This window comes from Rhinolophus sinicus, linkage group LG05 (assembly GCF_036562045.2).
Source record: "Rhinolophus sinicus isolate RSC01 linkage group LG05, ASM3656204v1, whole genome shotgun sequence".
Taxonomy (NCBI): Eukaryota; Metazoa; Chordata; class Mammalia; order Chiroptera; family Rhinolophidae; genus Rhinolophus; species Rhinolophus sinicus.
This window is the reverse complement of record NC_133755.1, coordinates 97,348,477-97,371,657: the sequence shown is the minus strand read 5'-3', so window position 1 is coordinate 97,371,657 and position 23,181 is coordinate 97,348,477. Positions and strand designations below refer to the sequence as shown.

Genomic DNA, 23,181 nt, shown 5'->3' with positions numbered 1-23,181 from the left:
CACCCACTATCATCAGATCACATTTCTGGCCCCATGCTGCTGCTCATTCCAGGGCTCTTTCTGCCTCCTCCAGGCCACAGATCAGTTCTCCCCTCCGTTCTTTGTATGAGAACTTACTGGCAGCTCACTCGTTCAGATCTCATAAAATGGTTTGTTATCCTTTGATCCACTAACTCACAATAAAATTTCAGTTACTATCTTAGTGCACATCCTTGGCAAAACAGACCTGAAACAAAGCTTATGTGCTCATGCTTTCCCGGGACAAATAATTGCAGTGAAGAGGGAGTAAAGGAAAAAGAGAAGTGAAGGAGAAAAGAGAGAAAACAAACACAAGGTGGCCACAGCTTCTCATGGAGACATGGCTGTTCTCTTGGCTGTGTGATATGCTTTGAGAGAAGCCTTTACAGAACCACTCTATCTTGGGGCAAAGGGGAGAAAGCTTGGGGGAAGGAAATAATTCACCTGGTCTACCCTCTTTCTTTGTTTTGTTTTGTGGCTCCCTGTGCAGCTACTGGGGGCCAGAGACTCAGTGGGTGCTAGGAGTGAGCCATGTTGCTGAAACAACAAGCAGGATGGAGTGGATCTGAGGTAGTGGGTTAACCAGAAGTGGTGTATTGGCTTTAAAAAAAAAAAAAAAAAAAAAAAAAAAAAAAATATATATATATATATATGAGTTGCAATAGGTCTTTATTTTCACTTGGAACTGTTATAGACAATAAGTGTACAATGATGAAAACATGTGTCCTGCCCTCAAAGGAACTACTTTTGAACTTAGTGAAGCATTCTACTTTTCTCCCAAAAAGGAGATTAAAAGAGAATTCCCAGAAACAGTAATACTTTTTACCAGATAAATAAATCTCTGATGGTGAGGAAATGTTTAGATGTTGTTTGGTAGCATACATGTTTTAAAATCACTGTGGGAGAGACCGGTCCAAAGCTTCATCACTGTAAAAAAGATTCCTGAAAAATTGTGGTCAAGGCTCTTCTTGAATAGTTCCAGTGACAGAAAAATCAAAAGCTTTCGAGACAACCTGTTCCCAATTAAAAAAATCCTATTAGAGTTGTTTTCCTTTTGTTAAGCCAAATTCTGTCTTCTAATGTCTGTTGGTTCAGGTTCTTCTATTTGATCCATATAGGATGAGAATTAAATTTCTTTTCCTTTGATAGTTATTAATTCACATTTTCTTGAATCTTCTCTTTTTCAGGTTATGGAGGTCCTATTATTTTAACCATAGTTAAGTAATAGTTACTTCAATGATCATTATCATTATTATTATATTGTTATAGTCTAGTTATACCATTTTAATCATAGTGATGGATGTTTTAAGATAATTTTATTTTTTCAATCTATTGTACACAACTGGAAAATACAGAACAACGATAGAAACTTATATAGAAGACATGAAGTAATCACTCATATTCCCAAATGTAAAGATAATCACAGTTAACATTTTGTAGTCTTGTCTTAAATTTTTTTTCCCTACACATGCATAAATACATGCACACACATACTTTAAAATGTAGGGTATACAGATAATTTTTTGAATCCTATGTTAACAATGTGAAAATTTCCCCAACTCATTCTATTTCCAAGACATAATATTTTTAAATTAAGTTTGTTGGAGTAACATTGGTTAATTTCAGGTGTACAACTTTATAATACAATTGTATACTCTGTTGTGTGCGCACCACCCAAAGTCTAATCTCCTTTCATCACTTCGTATTTGACCTTTTTTATTCTTTTCATCCACCCCTCAACCCCATTTCCTTCTGGTAACCACCATTTTGTTGTTTTTATCAGTGAGTTTGTTTTTTTGTTTGTTTGTTTATTGCTTTTTGTTTTATATCTCACACATGAGTGAAATCATATGGTTCTTGTTTTTTTCCATCTGACTTATTTCACTTACCATAATACTTTCAAGATCTATCCATGTTGTTGCAAATGGCAATATTTCATCTTTTTTTTTTGGCTGAGTACAATTTCATTGTATATATGTACCACATCTTTTTAATCTAGTCATCCAGTGAAGGGCACTTGGGTTGTTTCCATGTCTTGACTATGGTAAATAATGCTGCAATGCACAAAGAGGTACATATCTCATTACAAATAAGTGTTTTCAAGTTTTCCAGGTAGATACCCAGAAGAGGGATTGCTGGGTCGTATGGTAGCTTTATTATTAGTTTCCTGAGGAAACTTTAGACTGTTTTTCATAGTGACAGCGTCAATTTACATTCCACCAGCAGTGTATGAGTGTTTCCTCTAAGACACAATTTTAATAGTTTTAATATTCCGTATCTATGTGAGTATATTCATATACATACATGTATAACAATTTAGTTAACCATTTTTCTATTGAAAATCAAGTTCATTTCAGATTTTTTTTTTTTTTTCTTATAACTCTGCCACAAACATTTTATCATTTAAATTATTATTCATATCTCTGCTTATTTCCTTAGGATGGACTTGTATAAGTGGAATTAATGGGCCTGAGGATAAGTGCATGTTTTAAGGTCCTTGATATGTATTGTCAAATCACTTTTCAGAAAGATTTTACAAATTTGTATTTCCTCCACATTTCTCACAGTTACAAGATCTCCTCATACTTAATATTTTTGCTAAACCTACTTGTTTTGTTTAATTCCTCTGACAGTATGAAGCCAGAGGGAAAGGACTATTCCACCTGAATAAGGATAAGAATGAAACAAGTATAGTAGTTAAAAGCATGGGCTCTAAGTCAGACAGCTTGGGATCACATCCAGCTTGGTCACCTATTTGCTATTTGACCTAAAGCAAATCAACCTATGGACATCTCCATTCCCTCATCTGTAAAATATCCTGGCAACAGCAATAGAACCTCCCTCAGAGGGATGTTAAAGCCATTAAACATAACAGCTCCTATGTATTAAGTGCTTGGCATATACTAGATGTTTAATAAATGTTAGTTTATCTGTCAAGGTGCCTGCAGGAAATACTCGTAGATGTCATACTGTATTGGACAACCCGAATAGACTTTGATACAGAAACCATTTACAAATATCCAAATGGCATGAAACATACTCCAAGGCTAGTAGCAGCAGAAATTCTAATCAGAGATGAAGGGAGAAGAGTGGAGATGGTTGCCAGACTGCAGCATGCTCTTTTGTACAGCTGGGGCCCACTTGGGAAGGACCTATAGGAATAAGTAATCTGATCTCACTCTCTTTCTTCTCGTTTCCTGCTCACTACCATTTGGCCAAACCCAAATGGAATCGAAGTAAAGGAGAACCCATTGATGTAATACTGCTTGCAGATCAAAAGCATCCTGGCGCACTGAGCAGAGTAAAGAAGGGCAGAGTTTGGAAATGGAAGCTGTTTAGCAGTCAGCTTCTATCTACCATAACAGATAGGATTCTCTTGTTAATACAGCCAAAGATTAAACTAACTTCTTTGTCCAGCCATGTTATGCTGCCAGTCCTGTCAATTATAGTGTCAGCTCTAATTTCTATTCTTTTTATATATGCTGCCTCAAATACATATCTCTACATTGTACACTTGTGTAGGAATTATTTGGTTTTTCCCTTGGGTCTTAGTACAATCCTTTTTATTATTTCTTTATTTTATTATAAATCCATCTTTCCACAATGGAGAAATCCTTTTGAATTCTGATCTTTTCCTTGCAAATTAATATCATTTGCTCATTTGTTAAATATTCTATAGAAGCCTTATCCAGTTATAGAAATATTAAATAATACCGAGCCTTGTTCTTGTTACTAGAAAACTTATTTCGGGTTGACATCTTCTATTGCTAAGATTGATCTTTTTTTAAATTTTCATTTCTGAAGTTATTTATTGCTATAACAAAAACTTGTTGCCTGAAAATCTGCACCTTTGAAGGGAAGTGACGCTATGCCACTGTCCAGTTTTGATATACAAATTTCAAGTCTTATTTGTACATTTTTCCATTCCCAACTGTATTTTTATCTATTACTAGACAATAGTGTATTCTTTTGCTCCCTGCTTTGTTCATGCATTTCAGGCCTAAAAGTTGATTATTGGAACCCATCTGCCCAATCCTATGTGTATTATGCCTGAAGGAAGACTTTCAACCCATCTGTCCAATTCTAGCACACCCTAAAGAAATCACAACATGAAATAGGTAATAAGACTAGTTAGTAAATAAACGTAATAGATGTGGACATTGGTACGGAGCACTGCCAGAGTATGGCTGCTATCTGATGCCATTTGATCCAAGTTCCAACATTGTGGAATTATATTTCTTGGTGGTCCTGCTTTTAAGGCAACTGGTGTTGGCAAAGGGTACCGATTGCATTTTGTTAGAGTAGAATGATAATGCTAGCATTAGAAGGGAAGTTGAAGATCAAAGCTTTGCTTAGAGGCCTACAGCTGCATCACAAATGTCAAACTCAATTTCACTCTGTGTTCAGTGGTTGTCTCATTAGTCTGATAAAACACTTAAGATAAGCTTAAAGAATTTCACTTGTGTGTCCATTGTTTCATTCATCATCTGTTTGCTCATTGCCTCACATGAGCTAAGGACCATGGAGAAGTTGGGTGCACAGAAATAGGAGCCGTGAACCTAGCTTTCAATAAAGTAATGGAGACAAGCGAGAACATAATTGGAAGTATCATCTCTTTCAACCGAGGGGGCTTAAGGATAAGGGAAGAGATCCGACAAGGCGTATATTTGCGGATGGGCATTGTACCTTTAGGAAATTGTAGGGAATGGGTATGTCTGGATTGTAGGATTTATAGAATAGTAGCCCATGAAACTTCTTGGTCTTTTAGATTATATTAAGGTATTAGGATTTTTATTGTGAAGGCAGTGGGTCATCACTGGATAGTTTTAAGCAGGATACATAGTAACATGGTGAGATTTGGTCTTAGAAAGATCACTCCGGGTTGGCAGTGTGGGATGTATTGAAAGCGGCCCAGTGAAAGTGAGAAGGCTACTGACGTGTTTCAGGAACACAATTGTAAAGGATTGAACTAACACATTGGAGTTAAAGAGGAAGAATGAGTTAGAGAGACATTGAGGAAGTATAAAATCACTAGAACCTAGTGGCGATTTTGATGTGAGGTGAGAAGCAGTCGTTTAGAATACATTCTAGGTTTCAGGCTGGGAGATCTGGGTTGATGGTGGTGCCAGGATGGAATCTCCTTTCTGCCACTTATTAGTTGAGTGACTCTGGGTAAATTACATGAGCTAACTCTGCCTCAGATTTTTAAAATGTATTTACCCCTAAAATGGGAATAACAATAGTGCTTATTTTGTAAACTTTTATAAAAATTAAATGAGTTAATATTTATTAAAGTGCTTGAACCGAGTCAGGCACATAGTAAGCTCTTAGAATGGTTTGTTGGGTACATAGACTCATATAAGTCAAGTTCAGATTTCAGTGGGATATGTAAGTGGTAACATGTAGAGGGCAAATCAATTTATGAGAAAGTGTAGGAGGGAGGACTCGTGCAAAAGATAATATTTGGGGGTCATCAGTGAAAATGTGAAATCAAAGATATGAGACAGAGGAGAAGAATGACCAAAGCTGAATTTTGGGGAGCACCCACATTTAAAGTGTGGTAAAGGAAGTGGAATTCAGGAAGGAGAAAGGAAAAGAAATTGCTATGTAGGTAGAAGGAAAATGAAATGACAAGAAAATAATATCTTGAAAAGAAGTAATTTATAGGACAGATGGAGTGGTTAGTAGCATGAGATACCGTGGAGAGAACAAAGAAAGTAGGGGGAAAATTGGCCATCTTATTCTCCCTTATTTTTTTTATAATGGCCGTGTAATATAGTTTTGACATAAAATGTTACTTTGCATGTAGAACACAGAAAAAATTCAACATGTTACTTGAAGGATAGTAACTTCTAATATGTTCAACACCATTTATCTATTCTTTAACAACTTCACTTTTTTGGATTTAATATAGCCTTAAGTACAATTGAACATATTAAATCTCGTGTTTGAAAATGAACAGTTATCTGTATTAAAAGTGATGTCATCCAACTTTATATGTTTTCATGAATAACAAGCTTTCTTTTTCTTTTTCTTTTTTTTTTTATTAGTTTCAGGTGTACAAAACAATGTAATAATTAGACATTTACACTACCCACCCCTTTCTTTTGGATGATAAAATGAAGCAAATGAGTAGCTATTAAGAAGAAAACAATTCCTTTGATATGGTGATTTTTCAAAATTTTATTTGTAGGTTTGTTCCTGTCTCTGTCCCCTTCCCTTACTTTCTCTTTCATTGAATGCCAACCCAGTGCCAAGCATTCTTCCTGGGACTTGAGTATTCAGAAAGGATCAAGACAGATGAGATTCCTGCTTGCCTTCTTTTGTTGTGTGGGAACAGACAATGAAATAGTAAAATAAATGTGGGAGATAATGTTAGATGGAAATACACGGTCTGAAGGAAACTAAAGGGGAGCTGAACAGAGGTCCAGGTTGGATGCTGGCACCACAGATTAGGTTAGGTAGGTAGTAAAAACTTTTCTGAAGAGTCAATGTGACTTCAGAGCATAGAGACAAAAAAGAGCCAGACTTGCAAAAATTTGGACAAGAGGGTTTCCGACAGAAGGAAGAGGTGATGTAAAAGTCTGGAGGCAGAGGCAGGATTGTGATTTACATAGTTGTGAGGCAGAAAGGTGTCCACAGTAGCTGGAGAATAGCAAAGAGTAGATACGAGTTTCATGATGTAGGCTGGATTTTAAGCTATGCAGTGTTGTTCTCTAAAGCATTAAAGCACAAATGAGTACAAATGGTGCCAAAAATTGTTACTTTTTGATAATCTCATGGGTATGACCTTAACAAGACAGAAATTAGTTGAGGAGCTTCATAAGTAAGGAATTTCTAGAGCCCGGATTATAATTCTAGTTTAGCAACTCATTATACAACTTCTGGAAAATTCCTCAGTAGTTTTATAACTGTGATAGTAGGCTGTTGCAAAAGTAATTGCAGTTTAAAAGGTTAAAAATAATTGCAAAAACCGCAATTACTTTTGCACCACCAACCTAATATTATAGACCTCAGAGACTGTGTATCATCTATCTAATTGTATGGGTAAGGAAACTGAGCTCCAAAGAGATTACTGATTTGTTCCAAGGTCTCATAGATGGTAAAGAATAAGGCCAGAATTAGAGGCTATTTCAGTTACCTTAAATACTCATCCTTGAAGCTTTTACCCAAGGACTAGTTTTACTATGAGACTTTCTTGTCTCCATTCAGCAGGTTTCAGTGTATCTTTTCTTCTGGTCCATTCTATTTATTCATATTGCTATTATTGATTTCATTTCATTGTTATAAAATGGTATGCTTTTCATGAATGTCCTCTCTATATTAGATGATGCTTCTTTAGAACATTTTGTAAGCCTAGTACCTAGTGCACAGTCGACTTCTGATAATGGGCGGTGTGACTGATTGGTGTATATATAAATGAATGGACATATCTGAATCTGTCTTTCAGCTCAATGCCTTTTCCTTATAACACATTCAGGCTCCCTATACTGAAATGTCAACATCTGTGAGGATGTTATAGTGTTAAAGTATAAATGACTATAATGTTTCTCTCCCTGCATGAAAGGAACAAAACAAAGGTAAAAACACATTTAAAAAGTTGGTGATCCTGTACAAATCCAAAGTATTTTAATTTTTAGTCTATCTAGAAGAGAAAAACTGATAAAAATGCCTGACTCAAAGTCTGTATAGTTAACATTAGTATGCCATTGTTTTAAATGTTTGTATTTCTTTGCCTATGAATAGCTGTTTATACTCATCTTTTTCATCAGTGTCTTTTCTTAGATAAGACATTGTTCTTATGCTTTAATATGTGCTCCTTGTTATGTTAGATATCAATAACACGGACATGTTACTAGCCTCAATGTTCATTCAACTCAATGGAGGGTATTTTAATATTATACTTTTAAAATTGCAAATAGAAAATTCTCTTGTGATTTTGTAAGAGGATTTCAGAGGATAACCAGTAATAGTAAATTTGTATCTTTAAAACTTAATAGAACCCTTCTCGATCCCCACGTAAGCAATGACATGCCCGCAACTCAGTGGCCCTGAGAACTCAGCAGTTCGCTGCTCCTTTGGCCTATTACAGCCAGGTGAGGTGATGTGCTGCCCAGTTACCCAGTAATTAGGCTAGGAACTGGGTTTTTATCCTAAAACTTGTCACATATTGTTTTGTAAAGCCACTGATGGGTATTGTCAGTCTATCTCACATTTGTAGTTGAGAGCCTAAGGTCATCCTTAGCACTTTGATTATCAGGAAATGAAGTACTAGGTGTATGGAAGTTTCTTTCATTGCTTCCAAGATTGGGACTTCCTCAATCCTAAAGAAGAAGACAAATCCATACACAGTTTATTGCCTTCTAAATTGACAGTTCTGTATGACTCATTGGATGATTAAGCATTAAGGAGACAAAACACAGAAAAGTGTAGATTAAAACATATCCTCCAGTTTACAGCTGCAATACCCAGTAGTCAGACCATTAAGTACCCAGAGAGAATCTTGTATCATGTTTGTTTAAAGAAAATATATTAAGTAATAATATATTAAGTAAAAAATATACATACATATATATGAGCATGTATATATATGTATTAGTATATATGTGTGTGTGTATATATATATATATATATATATATATATATATATATATATCTTCTTTCAAGTTTAACTATAATTAGAAAAATAATAGAAATAACCACACATTTAATGTGTAGATATCTGCAAAATAAATTATAAATTAGCTTACATGGATCGTCAGTCGACAGATCAGTTTCTGTTTACACTGATAGCTCTCTAATCAAACTACCAATTAGCTGATAAAATAAAAAGGTAACATCAAATGGATGTGACTTTTAAATAGTGTACTTGTTTAATGATAAGGGAAAAAGCACAAAAGTTTTATTTTTCTGCTGGTTCAGGAAACACGAAACTCTATTTCTATGAATCCCTAAGAGGACTGACAGCCAACTGTTCAATAATACATATTCAAAAATGAGATTAGCACAGAAATATCTATTTATTTTCCTATATATTAATTCTCTGACAAACATCATATTATATATATATATATATATATATATATATATATATATATATGCAAAACACTGATACAAGAAACAACTTTTGTTTTATTAGACTATCAGGTAGTCTATACTAAACATATTTACACTAATCATCTTTACTTTAATATTTTATAAATTAGTATTTCCCAAACTATATTTGGTGCTCTTGAACTTCTATCACAGTAACATAACATTTCTTACAAATTTATTATTTTTAAATTATTAAATAGTTAATTATATAATAAAAAAATCATTGTTAAATTTAGTTAATTATTTTTGCATGGAAAAACTAATAATTTTAAGCAAACAGGTGAATAAGTGAATGAATGGATAATTTGTTTACTTGATTAGAAACACTTGCAAGAGTGTTTGAGTTTAAGAGGAATTTAATTGTCTTTCCTTTAGTTCCTTGGACTGGACATTCAAATAAGTGATCATCAAATATTTTTTACCTTTGAAATGTCTAGTTTCTAGCACTTTAGAAATAGGTCATCATTTGTAGGAAGAGCTTGCCTTCCTTTTCTTTAGTTTCAAATTTAAATGTTAATTTTGTTAATTAAATGTTAATTTTTAATGTTTTGTTTCTCCATTTGTTACTACTACTATTTTTTACTATTATTACTATTAAGAGCCAATATTTTTAAAAGCAAGTATTATATACTGACACTGTGCCATATATCATTAGCATGCACTAAGTTATTTAACCCTCACAAAAAATGGATGCTATTATTGTGTCTATTTTATAGTGGCAGAAATCAAGTTTTACAGAACTGAATTTGCTCAACTCCACTTAGGATGGTTTAAGGATTTTTATGCACTTTGCTAGTATGTGAATGAATGAATTATATTAATTTCCATTTTATATTCTATCAATTGTTGATCAATTAAGAGGTCTCACTAATAATAAAAAATATGTCAGCTTGAATAAAATCAGTCTCTGGGTGGTTAGACATAATTATTTGATAATACCTACTGGTTATGCTTATTATAACAGATTCTTATTTCATTGGCCTATAAGCCCTTCCATCCTTCTTTTTTATTCTTTTCCTTACATGGGATCGATTCTATTGGAGAGGGGTGTTTTAGGGATCAAATACACACTGGGAATTACAAGCTAATTCAGAATACAATATGCTTCATAATTTAATTGGTTCAGTACTATTTGCCAGCTTGAGTGTGTTATGATGTTCTGGAGGCTCTGCTCTGAAGAAAATAGCTCTAGTAGCACATGAGAAAAATAGTTATGTTCCAGTTAAAAGCTCAACTTCCAAAGTTATCACCGTGTAACCTACTTCCGAGGACAGGAGAAATGTGTACAATTGATTTTGGGGGGTAATTTCTTCTCCTGTCTTGCATGTGTAATCATGATATTTATGAAATACCAAGGTTAACTTGGACAGAAATACAAATTATTTTGAAATACAATGTGTTGCTTTGGATTTAGTGAACAAGACCTGCAGAAAAGTTTATCAGGGCAATGTGTCTAAAATGTTCATCAGCGTACATTACATGTATGCAGTATTTAATGTATCAATTATACGTCAATCAAGCTGTAGAAAAATTAATGGCATGGAGAAGCAGAAAAACAAGTATAATTTTTGTCAGTTTCCATTCTTTAGATCAACAAAATTGATGAGTGCTTGGAAAATAATCAGTTAATAAATTTTAATTTGTTGTGAAATATGACACATGTACAGAGAAGTTTATAAAATAAAATATACACCGCTCAATTAAACACTACAGATCCATTGTAGTGGGTATATAGTGGGATCTCATTATTGTTTTAATTTGCATTTCTCTAATTTGTAGTGTGATTGAGTACTTTTAAAATTTTTATTGTGTATTTTATATCCTGTTTGTGAAGTACCTATTCTCTTACTGCATTTATGATTATCTGTTTTATATGGATTCATTGAAGTCATTTATATATTTTGGAATGTATCATTTTTTGGTTACATGTATTATAAATATCTTTGCCCATGCTGTGGCTTTTTTTCCCCTCTATTAATAGTATTTTTAGATAACTGGAAAATTTTTAGTTTAATATAACTCATTTTATAAACCTTTCCCAATATGTATGAGTTGTACACTTTGCATAAAAAGTAGTCAGCAAGCATGTGCTATATGATTCCAGTCTTTTCAAATTTGTTAAACTTTAGGGTCATCATGTGATCAATACTGATGCATGTCTTGTGCATGCTTCAAAAGAATACGTCTCTTTTATGAGTCTAGTTCTCCACCTACACATTATGTCAAGCTGGCTAATTGTATTATTCAATTAGCTATATATCCTTACTATTTTTTATTTATTTCATAAGCAGTTGTGTTATATTTGCCACTGTTATTATAGATATACATATTTTTCATTGGAATTCTGTCAATTTTTGCTTCACTTATTCTGAAGCTATCATGCTAGGCAGATCCATGCTTAAAATTATTATAACATTGGTGAAATGAATCTTTTTTACTGTACAGTATTCCTCTTTATTTCTAATTGTTTTCTGCAAAAGGAATGGTTAAAATTACTGAGCTCATCATTTCTGGGTAAAACATAAATGAACTCTATTGGCAGTACACAGCCGCTTCTCTCCATTAGCTCACTGTAAAGAGAAGGAGGCAATCAGGTAAAAAGCACTTATAGTATCGTTTAGAAGTATCAAGGTAAAACACTATATGGTGTGATAGCCCATAATGTGAGGGCCACATAACCCAGACTTAGTTTACAAGGAAAGATCCCAAAGGGAGTGGCCTGTGAGGGGTGTTTGGGCTTTTTAGGGACTTATGTGGCTCAGCTACTGAGCATGTCAAGGAAACTGGGGAAAAAGAAGGGGGTTCTAAATGGACAAAGTTGTTTCTGATTGTGTGCTATTTCAAAGTGTTCTAATATTCGCATTTATGAATAGATAACATTGCAGTGACGAACTTTGGGTCTTAATTTTTGTCCACATTCCACACTATTTCTGTAAGACAGGTTTCTTGAAGCAAAATTGCTACAGCAAGTGGCACAGACATTTTTATACACAAAGAGGCATGCAATTCAAGATCATAGACGGCTTTTAGAAATAAATTACAGTGGAGCCAAGTTTTCAGGGATGATTAGGATTTAGACAGGATGAAGGTGAAGGATATCAAATCCTGGGGTATCTCCTGTCCACAGAGGAGAGAGTGGAGGGGTCGGCAAGTAATTCAGTGTGGATGGGTTGGCTAAGTCCCATGGCAGGGGTAGCTATGTTGAGAGAGTGGGCTTAAGTGTAAACTAAGTTTATACTTGATTTCATCAAAGAGGTTTAGTTAATAAAATAATATAAAGTCCTTTTTCTTACCCTTGAAGTTCATGGAATCCATTTGTACCATATTCATCAAATCATTATAACGGTTATCATTCGTATACCAGAACTTATTTTCTTCCATCTCCCCAGGTGGTTTCAGCATCTGGAACATATTCTGCTTCCCTTCCATTGCCCTCCATCATATTAAATAATGGCAACTTCCCTTTACTTATTTCCTATTCCTCTATGCCCACATGCCCTAGGATGGTACTTATTAAGTCTAAGCCTAGCTTCACCACTTATTAGCTGTGTAATTTCTGACAAGTTACTTGACGTCTCTTTGTCTCAGGTTCCTCCTGAGAACTGTAATATCCATCATTGGGTTGTGAGAATTCCATGAAATCATGTGTGCATAAACCCCTGGCCTGTCTTTGCAGCACAGTGCAGTGATTTCCCCTCCATTATGAGTATCTAAATTTGTCCAGGTTGAAAATGCCTTTTGCTACAGTGTACAGCAGCTAGAAGCAGCTTGAAAAAGGAAAATCAGAGAGGAATTGCATTATCCTGAGGTGACTACTGTCATTTAGGGGCAAAGCCCAAGCCGATGAGAATGCCTTACCTTTCTTTGACTGCTCGATTGGAGAATAAAATGAGGAGCCCAGCCTTTAGGGCTTTCCATTTACCAGCTTTTACAAATTTAAGTACAGCATAAGAAATAGAGTCAGTGGAACTGTAACAGCTATATACGAGGTCAGAGGAGTAGTAGATTGGGGGAGGGGGCTTATCACTTTGTGAGGGGTATAAATGTCTAACTATTGCATTGTTTTGTACACCTGAAACTAATAATTATATATATATATATATATATATATATATATATATAAAATATAATATATAATATAATATAATATAATATATATATATATATATATATATATATATGAAGATGCATTTCATTTTAATGTTAAAACAGCATATATTTCCTTCTCTTAGGTCATTCTTGTCTTCTTTCTACTCAGTCCCTATCCTCATCTTTCCCTTCCCCCACATCACAACAAAGAATCCAAATTCTGGTTATTTCAGATACCACAAAATCACGGCAGGCTAATTTTGCCCAGACTTTCTGTGAAAACTCCACATGTGCTGCCGTTTGGGGTTGCATAATTGATTCAATCTCTGATTTTAGAGGAACGCTGAACTCCTTTTGTGGGACGCTGTATACATTTCTCTAGGGCAAAAACTGTCCTACTTTTTTCTCTCTGGTATCTGTTTAGTGCTAGGCCATTTTTCCCCCTAAGAATCTAAACTACCCTCCGTGAAATAAATGAAATCACAGCTGGAAAACAGCTTAGTGGACAGACTTAAAACCACAAGATAAGAGCTGCACCACACACATTTTCTTAACATTCTTCTCTTCCCCTGCTTCCCTTTTTTTGCTCTGGCACATCTTTGTTTTGGCTAAGAGGATATGTTGGTCACTCCGTTGAGCAGTGGTGTTACCTACATGGACCTTACCATCTCACTGGGAATGCCCAGTAGGCTCTAATCCTTGCTTGCCTGTGGACTGTATGACTCTAAGCAGATTTACATATCTCTCTGATTCTTACTTTCAGCAGTTCCTCATAGACTAGTGACTATGAGGCTGGACTATAAAGTTAGGTATAGTAGGTAGCAAGCTACAAACTCACATTGAGTCTTTTGATTTACCAGGTATGAAGTGCCAAGAGGGGAGGATGATTTTATTCCCCTGAAAGACCTCATAACCAAAATGACCACCATGCAATTTTAAGTTTACCATTTACTTCATACTGTACTTGGCAACCCCATTTCTGGTAATGTTTGCAGGAATTTTTGAACTGGAAAGTCTTGTTTGGTAGCAGATGTCTTTGGTGAATCTGCTTGCTTTAGTATGTAGTTTGGAGACTTTTGTCTTTTCACCAGTTGCTTCTTGAAAAATTGATTTCTTTGTAATATTTTCTGTACTGTAAGATATAGTTTCTGAAGAAAATAATCTTTGTTAAGTCCATACTCACTACCACTATTTCAGCAAATTCCCCAAACAATTCTCGTACTATAAAAGTGACCAAACTCTACTGTTTACATCAAGGGAATAATGTCAGAAGTACTTCCCAACTGATGTCTGAGTATCATAGCCTGAATGGATTGTGTCCTTATGCTGTTAACAAAATTTATTTAGGCTTAGACAATAACCTATTTGTTATATACGTAACTTGTTTAATAAAACATTCAGCATAAACAGGCCATTATTTGAATTTAGACTCTGTTACTTACTAGTTGGATAAATTTGAACAAGTCCCTGAACGTCTAAGCCTCATTATGTATGAATATTTAAAATAGAGCTAAAAGTCATACTTATTTCTCAGGTTTGTTGTGAGCACTAAATGCTAAAATGCACGTAAAGCAATTTGGGGATCCAGCCATAGACAAGGTATCAGCCAGGTTTTGCTGTAGGAATAGTGTGTAACAAATAATCCTCAAAGCTCAGTGGCATACAGCAACAAATATTTATGATAAACTCAGTTGGAATTGCTTCCAGCCTGTATGTTCTCTTCAGATCCACTACGTGTGTCTCTTCATTCAGGCACATGAGGCTATTTAAAGAATTCTCCTTTAATGGCAGAGTACATCATTGTAAGTGATCTGGTGAAAACCTGCCAAGCAATTTAGAGCATCAACTCAGAACTGGCATTACTATTACTTCTACAAAAATTTCATTGATTAAAACAAGTCATATAACCAGGCTAAATATTAGGAGGTCAGGAAAATTTACTGTGTCCTAATGAAGAAAAAAAGTGAATCTTTGCCAAACTCCAAACTTCCTTAGAGAAGTCTACTGCAGCTCATTTATCCCCTTTTATTTCCCTATATGACCATTGGCTCTTCTCCATATAGTCTACTCTAGAGTATGTACTTTGCATTCCCGAAATTACATTACAGTTTCCCTCTCTCTGTTTTAATTTCAAATTGATATAAATGATATACTTTTCTTTGTAAACAGGTACTTTAGAGAATCCCTTAAGAAAAGAACAAAATCTTCTGATTCTCCTTAGAGCTTCAGAGGGAGTCTCTTGCGACCGTTTCAATGGAATTCATATTGATCCAGGAACAATTGGTAAGAGTATAATATAGTTTCCATTAAAAATGAAATGTGTATGTGTGGTAGAGGAGTACCGTTCATAGAACATCTACTAAATTTCAGGTACTCTTTTAATTAATTTATGTTTTTTATTTCATTTACCACCTCTCCTATAAGCAGTGTCCATTTTAAAGATGTCAAAACTAAGACTTAGAGATGATAAACAATATGAAAAAAGCCACACAGCTTTACAGTGTCAGAATTTAGATTTACATCCAGATTGGCCAGACACCAAAATCTGGACTAAGAGTCTGTGTTATCCACCATAAATACTATCTGGTTATATTTTTTAAAGCTGATAGATCAAAAAATTACTAAGAACCATTTCTATTGACAGTTTCTTAATTATTGCCACAATACCAAATCTTATTTTAAAGTTGGTCAACATGAGAGCATAGAAACTGGGACTGACCTTGTATAATCTTGATGTAAGAGCCACATAATAACTTAATTTTAAGGGATAACTATAAGAGGTTGTTTATCAGATTTCTAGTATTTTCTCACTTTTTATGTATGGCATTACTAATTTTATAAGATATTAGTGACTCAGTAAAATGGAAACAATCATGTTAGGATAGTATGAAGTTGGGTAACCTAGTTCCATAATATATAGCCTTCGACATATAATACTTTATGCTTTATTGTTTCCAAAGGATTTTTCATACATGCTTTTTATTTTATCTTTTTAAGAATATGAGGTTTGAGAATAGTGTAGTTTTTTTTTTTTTTTTAAGTTGCTAAACTGGATGAAGCATCACAGGAATATTCTATCTTTTTTTGCCTGTGTTGTCCACTCTGTTCTATGGAGTGCCACATTGGATTAAATGTTGTATAAGGAGTATAAAAGGATGCCTGTCCTGATGCCCAAATCCAGCCATATGGCCAAACTAGTGCTTTTGAAATTTTCTCTGATACTAAATTGAATAAGGAATGAAATATTTGTTTCACGATATGCTTAGAATTTTGTGATATCATAAGTAAATAACATATTTTAATCTCTTTAAGTATTGAAACTACCTTGAAACAAATGAGAAATTGTGTCACTTTACAGTAAAACTTTGATGATTGTGATTGATCAAGAAATCTGCTTTTCTGGTCAATTGAATGTTCTGGATAATTCAGATTTAAGGAAATAAACTGATTTTGGTTATCTTTGTTGTTGGAAGGTTCTGTAAATTACTTCATGTTCTTCCCTTGCCTAGCTTACTAAGCCAGTAGTGAAAAAGATGGAATTTCTTTTAAAGATAATGATAATGATGATATCTTCTGTGTGTGTGTGTGTATATATATATATATGAGAATATATATATATATATATATATATATATATATATATATGAAAGATTAACTTCAGGGTATGTTCTGAAAATGAGTATTTTTAACATTTCCATTAATCCTGATTTTAGTTTTATTATCTTCTAACTTTTTTTTGAATTAGAGTATGGAAAAAATTATGAATGTTGTCATAAATAGTTGGCTATGTTTTAATTAATATATATTTTTGGTTTACATTGAATGAAAAGTCAAAGCATGTTTTTTTGTAACTTACTGCTGTTTGTTTCTTTTATTCATATGTTTTCTGCTAAAAAATATGCAATGTTTAGATCTCAAGACTCATGATTTGCAGCAAAATGGGGTGCACCAATCCTGGGGTGTGGAGACAATACATTTGGGCGCAGGAAGAAAATATTAGTACTTCTATTCAAACATATACGAATGTATTCCTGTGTAGCTTTGTTTACTAAAAATAAATAAATATGCATGCAAAAGAAGTGCTTGATCATAATTTTGTTACTGCTTGGGTTCACGCCCAAAACATTTTTAGACCACTAGAGTACAAGAATTGTGCTTTATTTGATTTTAAATAGCAGTAAAACATGTAAGAGGAAAGACCTGAAGGAATAAAACTGGACTGCATCAAGCATGTCCTTGGTAAGACTTTAATTTATGAGTCTGAAATAAATTATATTTTAAAACAAAGGAGCTAGAGATCTATCCTTTGATGTCTATAATACAAAAAAATATATACATGAGGCCTAACCACTGAAAATAAAGCTAATATAACACCAAATCTCTTTCCTTAGGAAATAAAATTACCCTTGCCTTTTGGAAAATCTAGTGTATAACATAAAACATCAAAACCAGTTAACTTCCAACAGAATTGCAAATGGTTTGGAATCACGTAATGGTGGAAATCTAACTAGTTAAACATTAGAATGGTCTTTTTCCCAGCTTTTGGATTACTAGATGTGGTGTAGCATTCATTTTTCTATAGATTTTGAGAGAATAAGTTTTATAGCCACATGGGATATATTTGACCTGCTGAAAACAGAGCACTTACATGTTCTTTTTCTGATATGCTGGACATCTTTATATGTAGCTTCTGCATCATATATCTTGCACAATAACTTCTCTAATGAGTTTTACTCATGTGCCCTTAATTCCTCTGAAGGATTTTTTCTATCCAACTATTACTCCTTTTATTTTCAGGGGTGTATGGGAAAGTTCAGCTTCATGGTGCTTATCCTAAGAAATCCTGGACACACCTTGGGGCTGACATTGCATCAGGCAATGAGAGGTAAGGAATGAGAGTAAGTTAGCAATATAATTTTTTGGTTTAGTTTGCTTTTGCTTGATGTTTCATTATGATATAAAATTAAATTTTCGATTAAGAACACAATTCAGGGGTGAATAAATGGGAAAAAAAGGGACTAGAAGGGAATTTAAAAATCTCTGTGACATAATAGAAGGTGAATAAAACAAATAAAAGGCAGGGGAGGAATAAATGTATTCCTTTATTTAAGGAGTAAATTTTAGATAATATATGTTTACTGTTATCAATAAATCTTTGAAAATATGAATTCTATGAGACAATAGATGAAGTTTAAGGTGAGACCATAACAGTCTGAGATAAAATGATAAGTGGTTAACATAGACTAAAGTAGGAATGAGATAAAGTATATGAAGAATATTATGGAATTTCAAAGTCAGTAACAGAATTTAATAATGCATTGGAGGCATAAAGAATGACATCATCACTGCCTCTGAATAGATAATATGAAGAACAAACTGATGCAATCTACCTGAATGCCGAAGACGATATCAGGAGCGAAAAATAATCAAACAGAAGGTATTAGAAATAGAGAACAGAAATCAGAAAGTATATACAAATAATTGCTCTTTTTAATAAGAGCCCAGATTAACTATAATAGAAACAATAATGAAAACTACAACTGAAATACACGTAGCAAACCTGGAAGTAGTTACATTTAATTTGAACAGATCAACATCAAGAACAATGATTGCTACATATCCTCACAGCATAAGAAAAAACAGAGTGATAGAGTAAAAATAAAACAGAAGGGGACACAAAGCTTCTTAACCTTAGGATTTTATTTTATATCATTAGATGTAGGAAGATAATGATGCAAAATGTATATATGTTTGAGGATAAAAAGATTATGACTAAAGAATTGGACTCCCTGCTAAGATGCTTTCACACTTGAAAACAAAAGATACCTTTTGCTTTGTAAGAATTGAAACAAATTGAAAAAAAAAAGTTCTAATAAAGTGATTAAACTGAATCTAAATTTAAAGGATAATATAAAGGTATCTAAAATATATATATTGAAGTTAAGCATTGAAATAGATATACTGTAAATATGGTTATTAAAATAAGACAAATTCTAATTGTTCCTATAAAAGAAACTACATGAAATTTGAAAAGTTAATGTACTAATCAGGATTCTGTTTATATTATATTATATATTATATATATTATATATATATATAATATATATATAAATATAATTAGTAGTTTGTGTGTGTGTGTGTATTTGTATAATACTGGTTATATATAGTAAATATTATTTGTATACTATATAGAAAGAGGTGGTGCATTCAAGGAACTGGCTCACACACTTATAAGGGCTGGTGAGTTCAAAATTTGTAGGGCAGGTTAGCAGGCTGCAAAGTCTTAACCAAGATTCGATGCTGTAGTTTTGAGGCAGAATTTCTTCTTCTTCAGTGAAACTTCAATTTTGCTTTTAAGGCCTTCCAACTGATTAATCAGACCCACAACATTATTGAGGGTAATCTCCTTTACTTAAAGTTAACTGATTGTAGATGTTAAGCACATTTGCAAAATACATTTGCAGCAACACCTACTTTAGTGTTTGAATAACTGGGTATTATAGCCTACCCAAATTGACACAAACTAACCCTCACAAGTCATTATTCTTAGATAAAACTCTGGGTTTAAAATCTGGGACTATAGTCGTAGGAAACTGGAGATGGGACATAAGCATGCCATAGAAAGAAAGTATGACTGAATTTGTTCTGGCAGAATTTAAAATAGGACATATATCTTCCAAATCACCAGAGGGTGAAAAAAGAATGATAGAAACCATAAAATAAATAGCAAAATATAGAAAGAGAAGAAAATGAAATAGTAGAACCAAAGCAACAAAAAAGACACAAAAAGGCAACAAAAATAAAAAAGTGATAAATTTGCCAATTATAAGAAGAAAATATACTTGTTAAAAATAACACTATTTAGAAAAAAATTGGATAATAAATCAAAATTTTTTAGCAAAGGAAGACTTAAAACCAATTCAGAAACATTTTTACGTTAAATATTGGATTAAATGAATCTTTAAAATAAGAACAAAACAAAAGCAAGAGCCTGAAAGCTATTCACAAGAAAAATAAAAATCAAATTAAATATATAAAATTGGTCAAATAAATACATTTTATATTAATAAAGACTTCAATCTCCAGTGAGAACCCAATATCATGAAAGTTTCACACCAGGTAACATTATATAGAAATATGTAAAGTAAATCTCTAAGTATTGTAAGGGAAAATTGACAGAAACAAAAGCAGTAATAAATATTTACTTACCTCTTTCAGTTTTTAATCTTTACGTTAAAAATAAAGAAAATATGAAGAAATATGAATCATATAATAAAGGCAATTTCACTTGTGTGTATATATATGTATATAATAGTATGTGTGTGTGTATATATATATATACATATATCTTTATTCCAGAATATATATAATTAAAACCTTAACAAATTTTAATGAACAGAAATGATAGAGAATATGATCACAATAAAATAAACATAAAGATTAAAACATCTTAATTAAAAATCTTAATCTCTTCCAAGATGAGAAAAAGGACCAAAGAAAAACCCTTTCCTAAATAACTTTTGTATCAAACCTTTATAAATTCAATACTTAGGAAGCAACAATACTGAGAGTATTGAATGAGACAGGCCAAACATTCCATCACATTAAATACTTTCATTGTTGAACAAGAAAGTACAAAAATAAACAGACTACATTGTCAATATGAGAAACCAGAAATAAAATAACTAATAAATTAATTGGTGCATGATCAAAACTGTTGAATTAGGAAGTAGAAAATTGGTAGACTTAAATTTTTTTAGAAATATTGGTTTAATCTCAAATAACTTCAATCATACAAAAAATATAAAATCAGAAACGAGAATTTAAATGTAACAGATACCAAAGAGATTCAAATTATAATATAAAATATATAGTGTCATTTTGAAATTTAAAAAATCATATATGGAAATATAAATAATCATAATTGGCTAAAGAAGAATAAAACTGAAAGAACCAATAATAGCAAAAGACATAAAGTTATCAAAGATTTATTTCCAAGTATGTATTTGGTTTGAATAAATGTATGGCATGTTCTTTCAATCATTCATTTATCACTTTTTATGTTGTATAATCTATCCATAGAACAGGAAAATATGTGAGGCTTTCCAATTAATTTTAGGAAGCAAGCATAAAATAATTTTTTTAAATAGCTGGTAAAGATAACTCAAAAACAACAACAACAACAAAACTGAGGCAAAATTCAAATGTAAGTAAAATGCAAAAATCCTAAATAAAACGGAAACAAATGAAATCCAGTAATTTATTAGAAGAAACAAAATTCATGACTGAGTGTATGTCATTCAAATAAAGAGAGATGGTTCAAAATGAAATTCATTGATATAATTTGTCTAAACAATAGGTATAACTATTAAGAATATAATCAATTGGTACAAAACAAATGCATTTCATAAAATTCAACTTGCATTCTTAGAAGAAACAGTAAGTTAGGACTACAAAGATACTTCCTTTAAATCAATGTTTCTTAATAGGGTTCTTTAGCTATTAGTTGAAAATCACTGCTTTAAATAATAGTACAAAATAAATAATTAAAAATCCCTGTGAAACAAGATACTTTGTATATTATGGAAAAACTGACATTAAAAATTACTGTATATTATAACAGTCGTTAAATATTGTTATTAAAGTTTTAGCCACTGTATTGCATGAAGAAAAATGCATTAGTTGTAAATATTGAAAGGAATGCAAACTGTCATTTTTTATGGATTCTGTATATTTTGTTCTAGAAAACGAGACACCATCTGAAAAACTATCAGTTACATTCAATAAATGCACAAATCAATAACATTTTAATATGTAAGCAATAAAGTTTTAAATTATAATAAAAAATCCTACTTAAAATTTCACTTTGAAATACTAGAAATAAACTTAAGAAAAATTATAGGAGCCATAAAAATAAAACTGTAAAACACCAGTAAGAAGCATAAAAGGAGATTAGAATAAGTGGTAATGCATAATGTAAATGGAAAGGCTTAATATTTTAAAGATGTCAAATCTAATGTAACTTTAATCACAAGCCAAATATATGCTATTGGAATCTGACATTAATTCTTAGCGTTTTGGAACAGTAAACACTTGAAGATAACTAAACATTACCAGTTATTTTTTAAAAATGTATGTGTGTGTGTGTATATATATGTGTGTGTGTGTATACATATACATATATATGTCTATATACATATATATATATATATATATATATATATATATATACCTTTAGTGTGAATAATTACTTTATTGTTATTGGCACCAGAACAGAAGACAATGTAGATGGATTAAAAAATTGCATATCAGAAAGTAATACCATAAAATTATTTGAAAATTATCTAAGTAAATATTATGTAATATTAAACTAGGGATGATCTGTCTGAATGTAACAAGGAACACGATGACCATAACAGAAAGTAATAATAGATTTGACAACATAAAAAAATCAATATTTCTGCACATCAGTTACAAAATGTAAAGGCAAATGAAAAGCTAGAAAATATTTGCAATATATAATAGTACTAATGGAAGGCTAATAGTTTTTTATATGTAAAGAACTCCTAGGAACACAAAGAAAACAATATGAACGTACCATATGAATAATGGCTAAAACCTTTGAATACATGGGCCACAGAAGAAGACATCTGACTAATAAACATATGGAAAAATGTTCTTCCTTGCTGGAATTGAAATAAATGTTAATTAAAACAAAATTAAATACCATTTATTAATTTTAAATTGGTAAAGGTGAAAAAGAGTGAATTCCAAGTTGACAGAGGGGAGGAAATGTGAGCATTCAGGCAGAAACTAATATTAGATATTCTCTAGTTTTGTAAATAAAAGAAAATAATATTTATGCATATGTGTGGATACAGAAATATCTGGAAGGACATCCAGCACAGCAAGGATCCCTGCTGGTAAAATGATAGATAGCTACTGCTTTGTTGTGCTTTTCTCTATGTACAGAGTTTC

The 23,181-nt window shown here is 32.5% G+C and overlaps 1 protein-coding gene across 7 annotated transcripts in view; it reads left to right on the top strand.

The window, feature by feature from the left end:
• Positions 1–23,181, top strand: part of PKHD1 (PKHD1 ciliary IPT domain containing fibrocystin/polyductin) — a 433,016-nt gene that overhangs the window by 271,548 nt on the left and 138,287 nt on the right. For all 7 annotated transcript variants that reach the window (XM_019734773.2, XM_074333064.1, XM_074333066.1 and 4 more), the window contains 2 exons: positions 15,373–15,486; positions 18,001–18,088. In XM_019734773.2, coding sequence (XP_019590332.2) covers positions 15,373–15,486; positions 18,001–18,088 — 202 coding nt within the window. The remainder of the gene's footprint in view (positions 1–15,372; positions 15,487–18,000; positions 18,089–23,181) is intronic.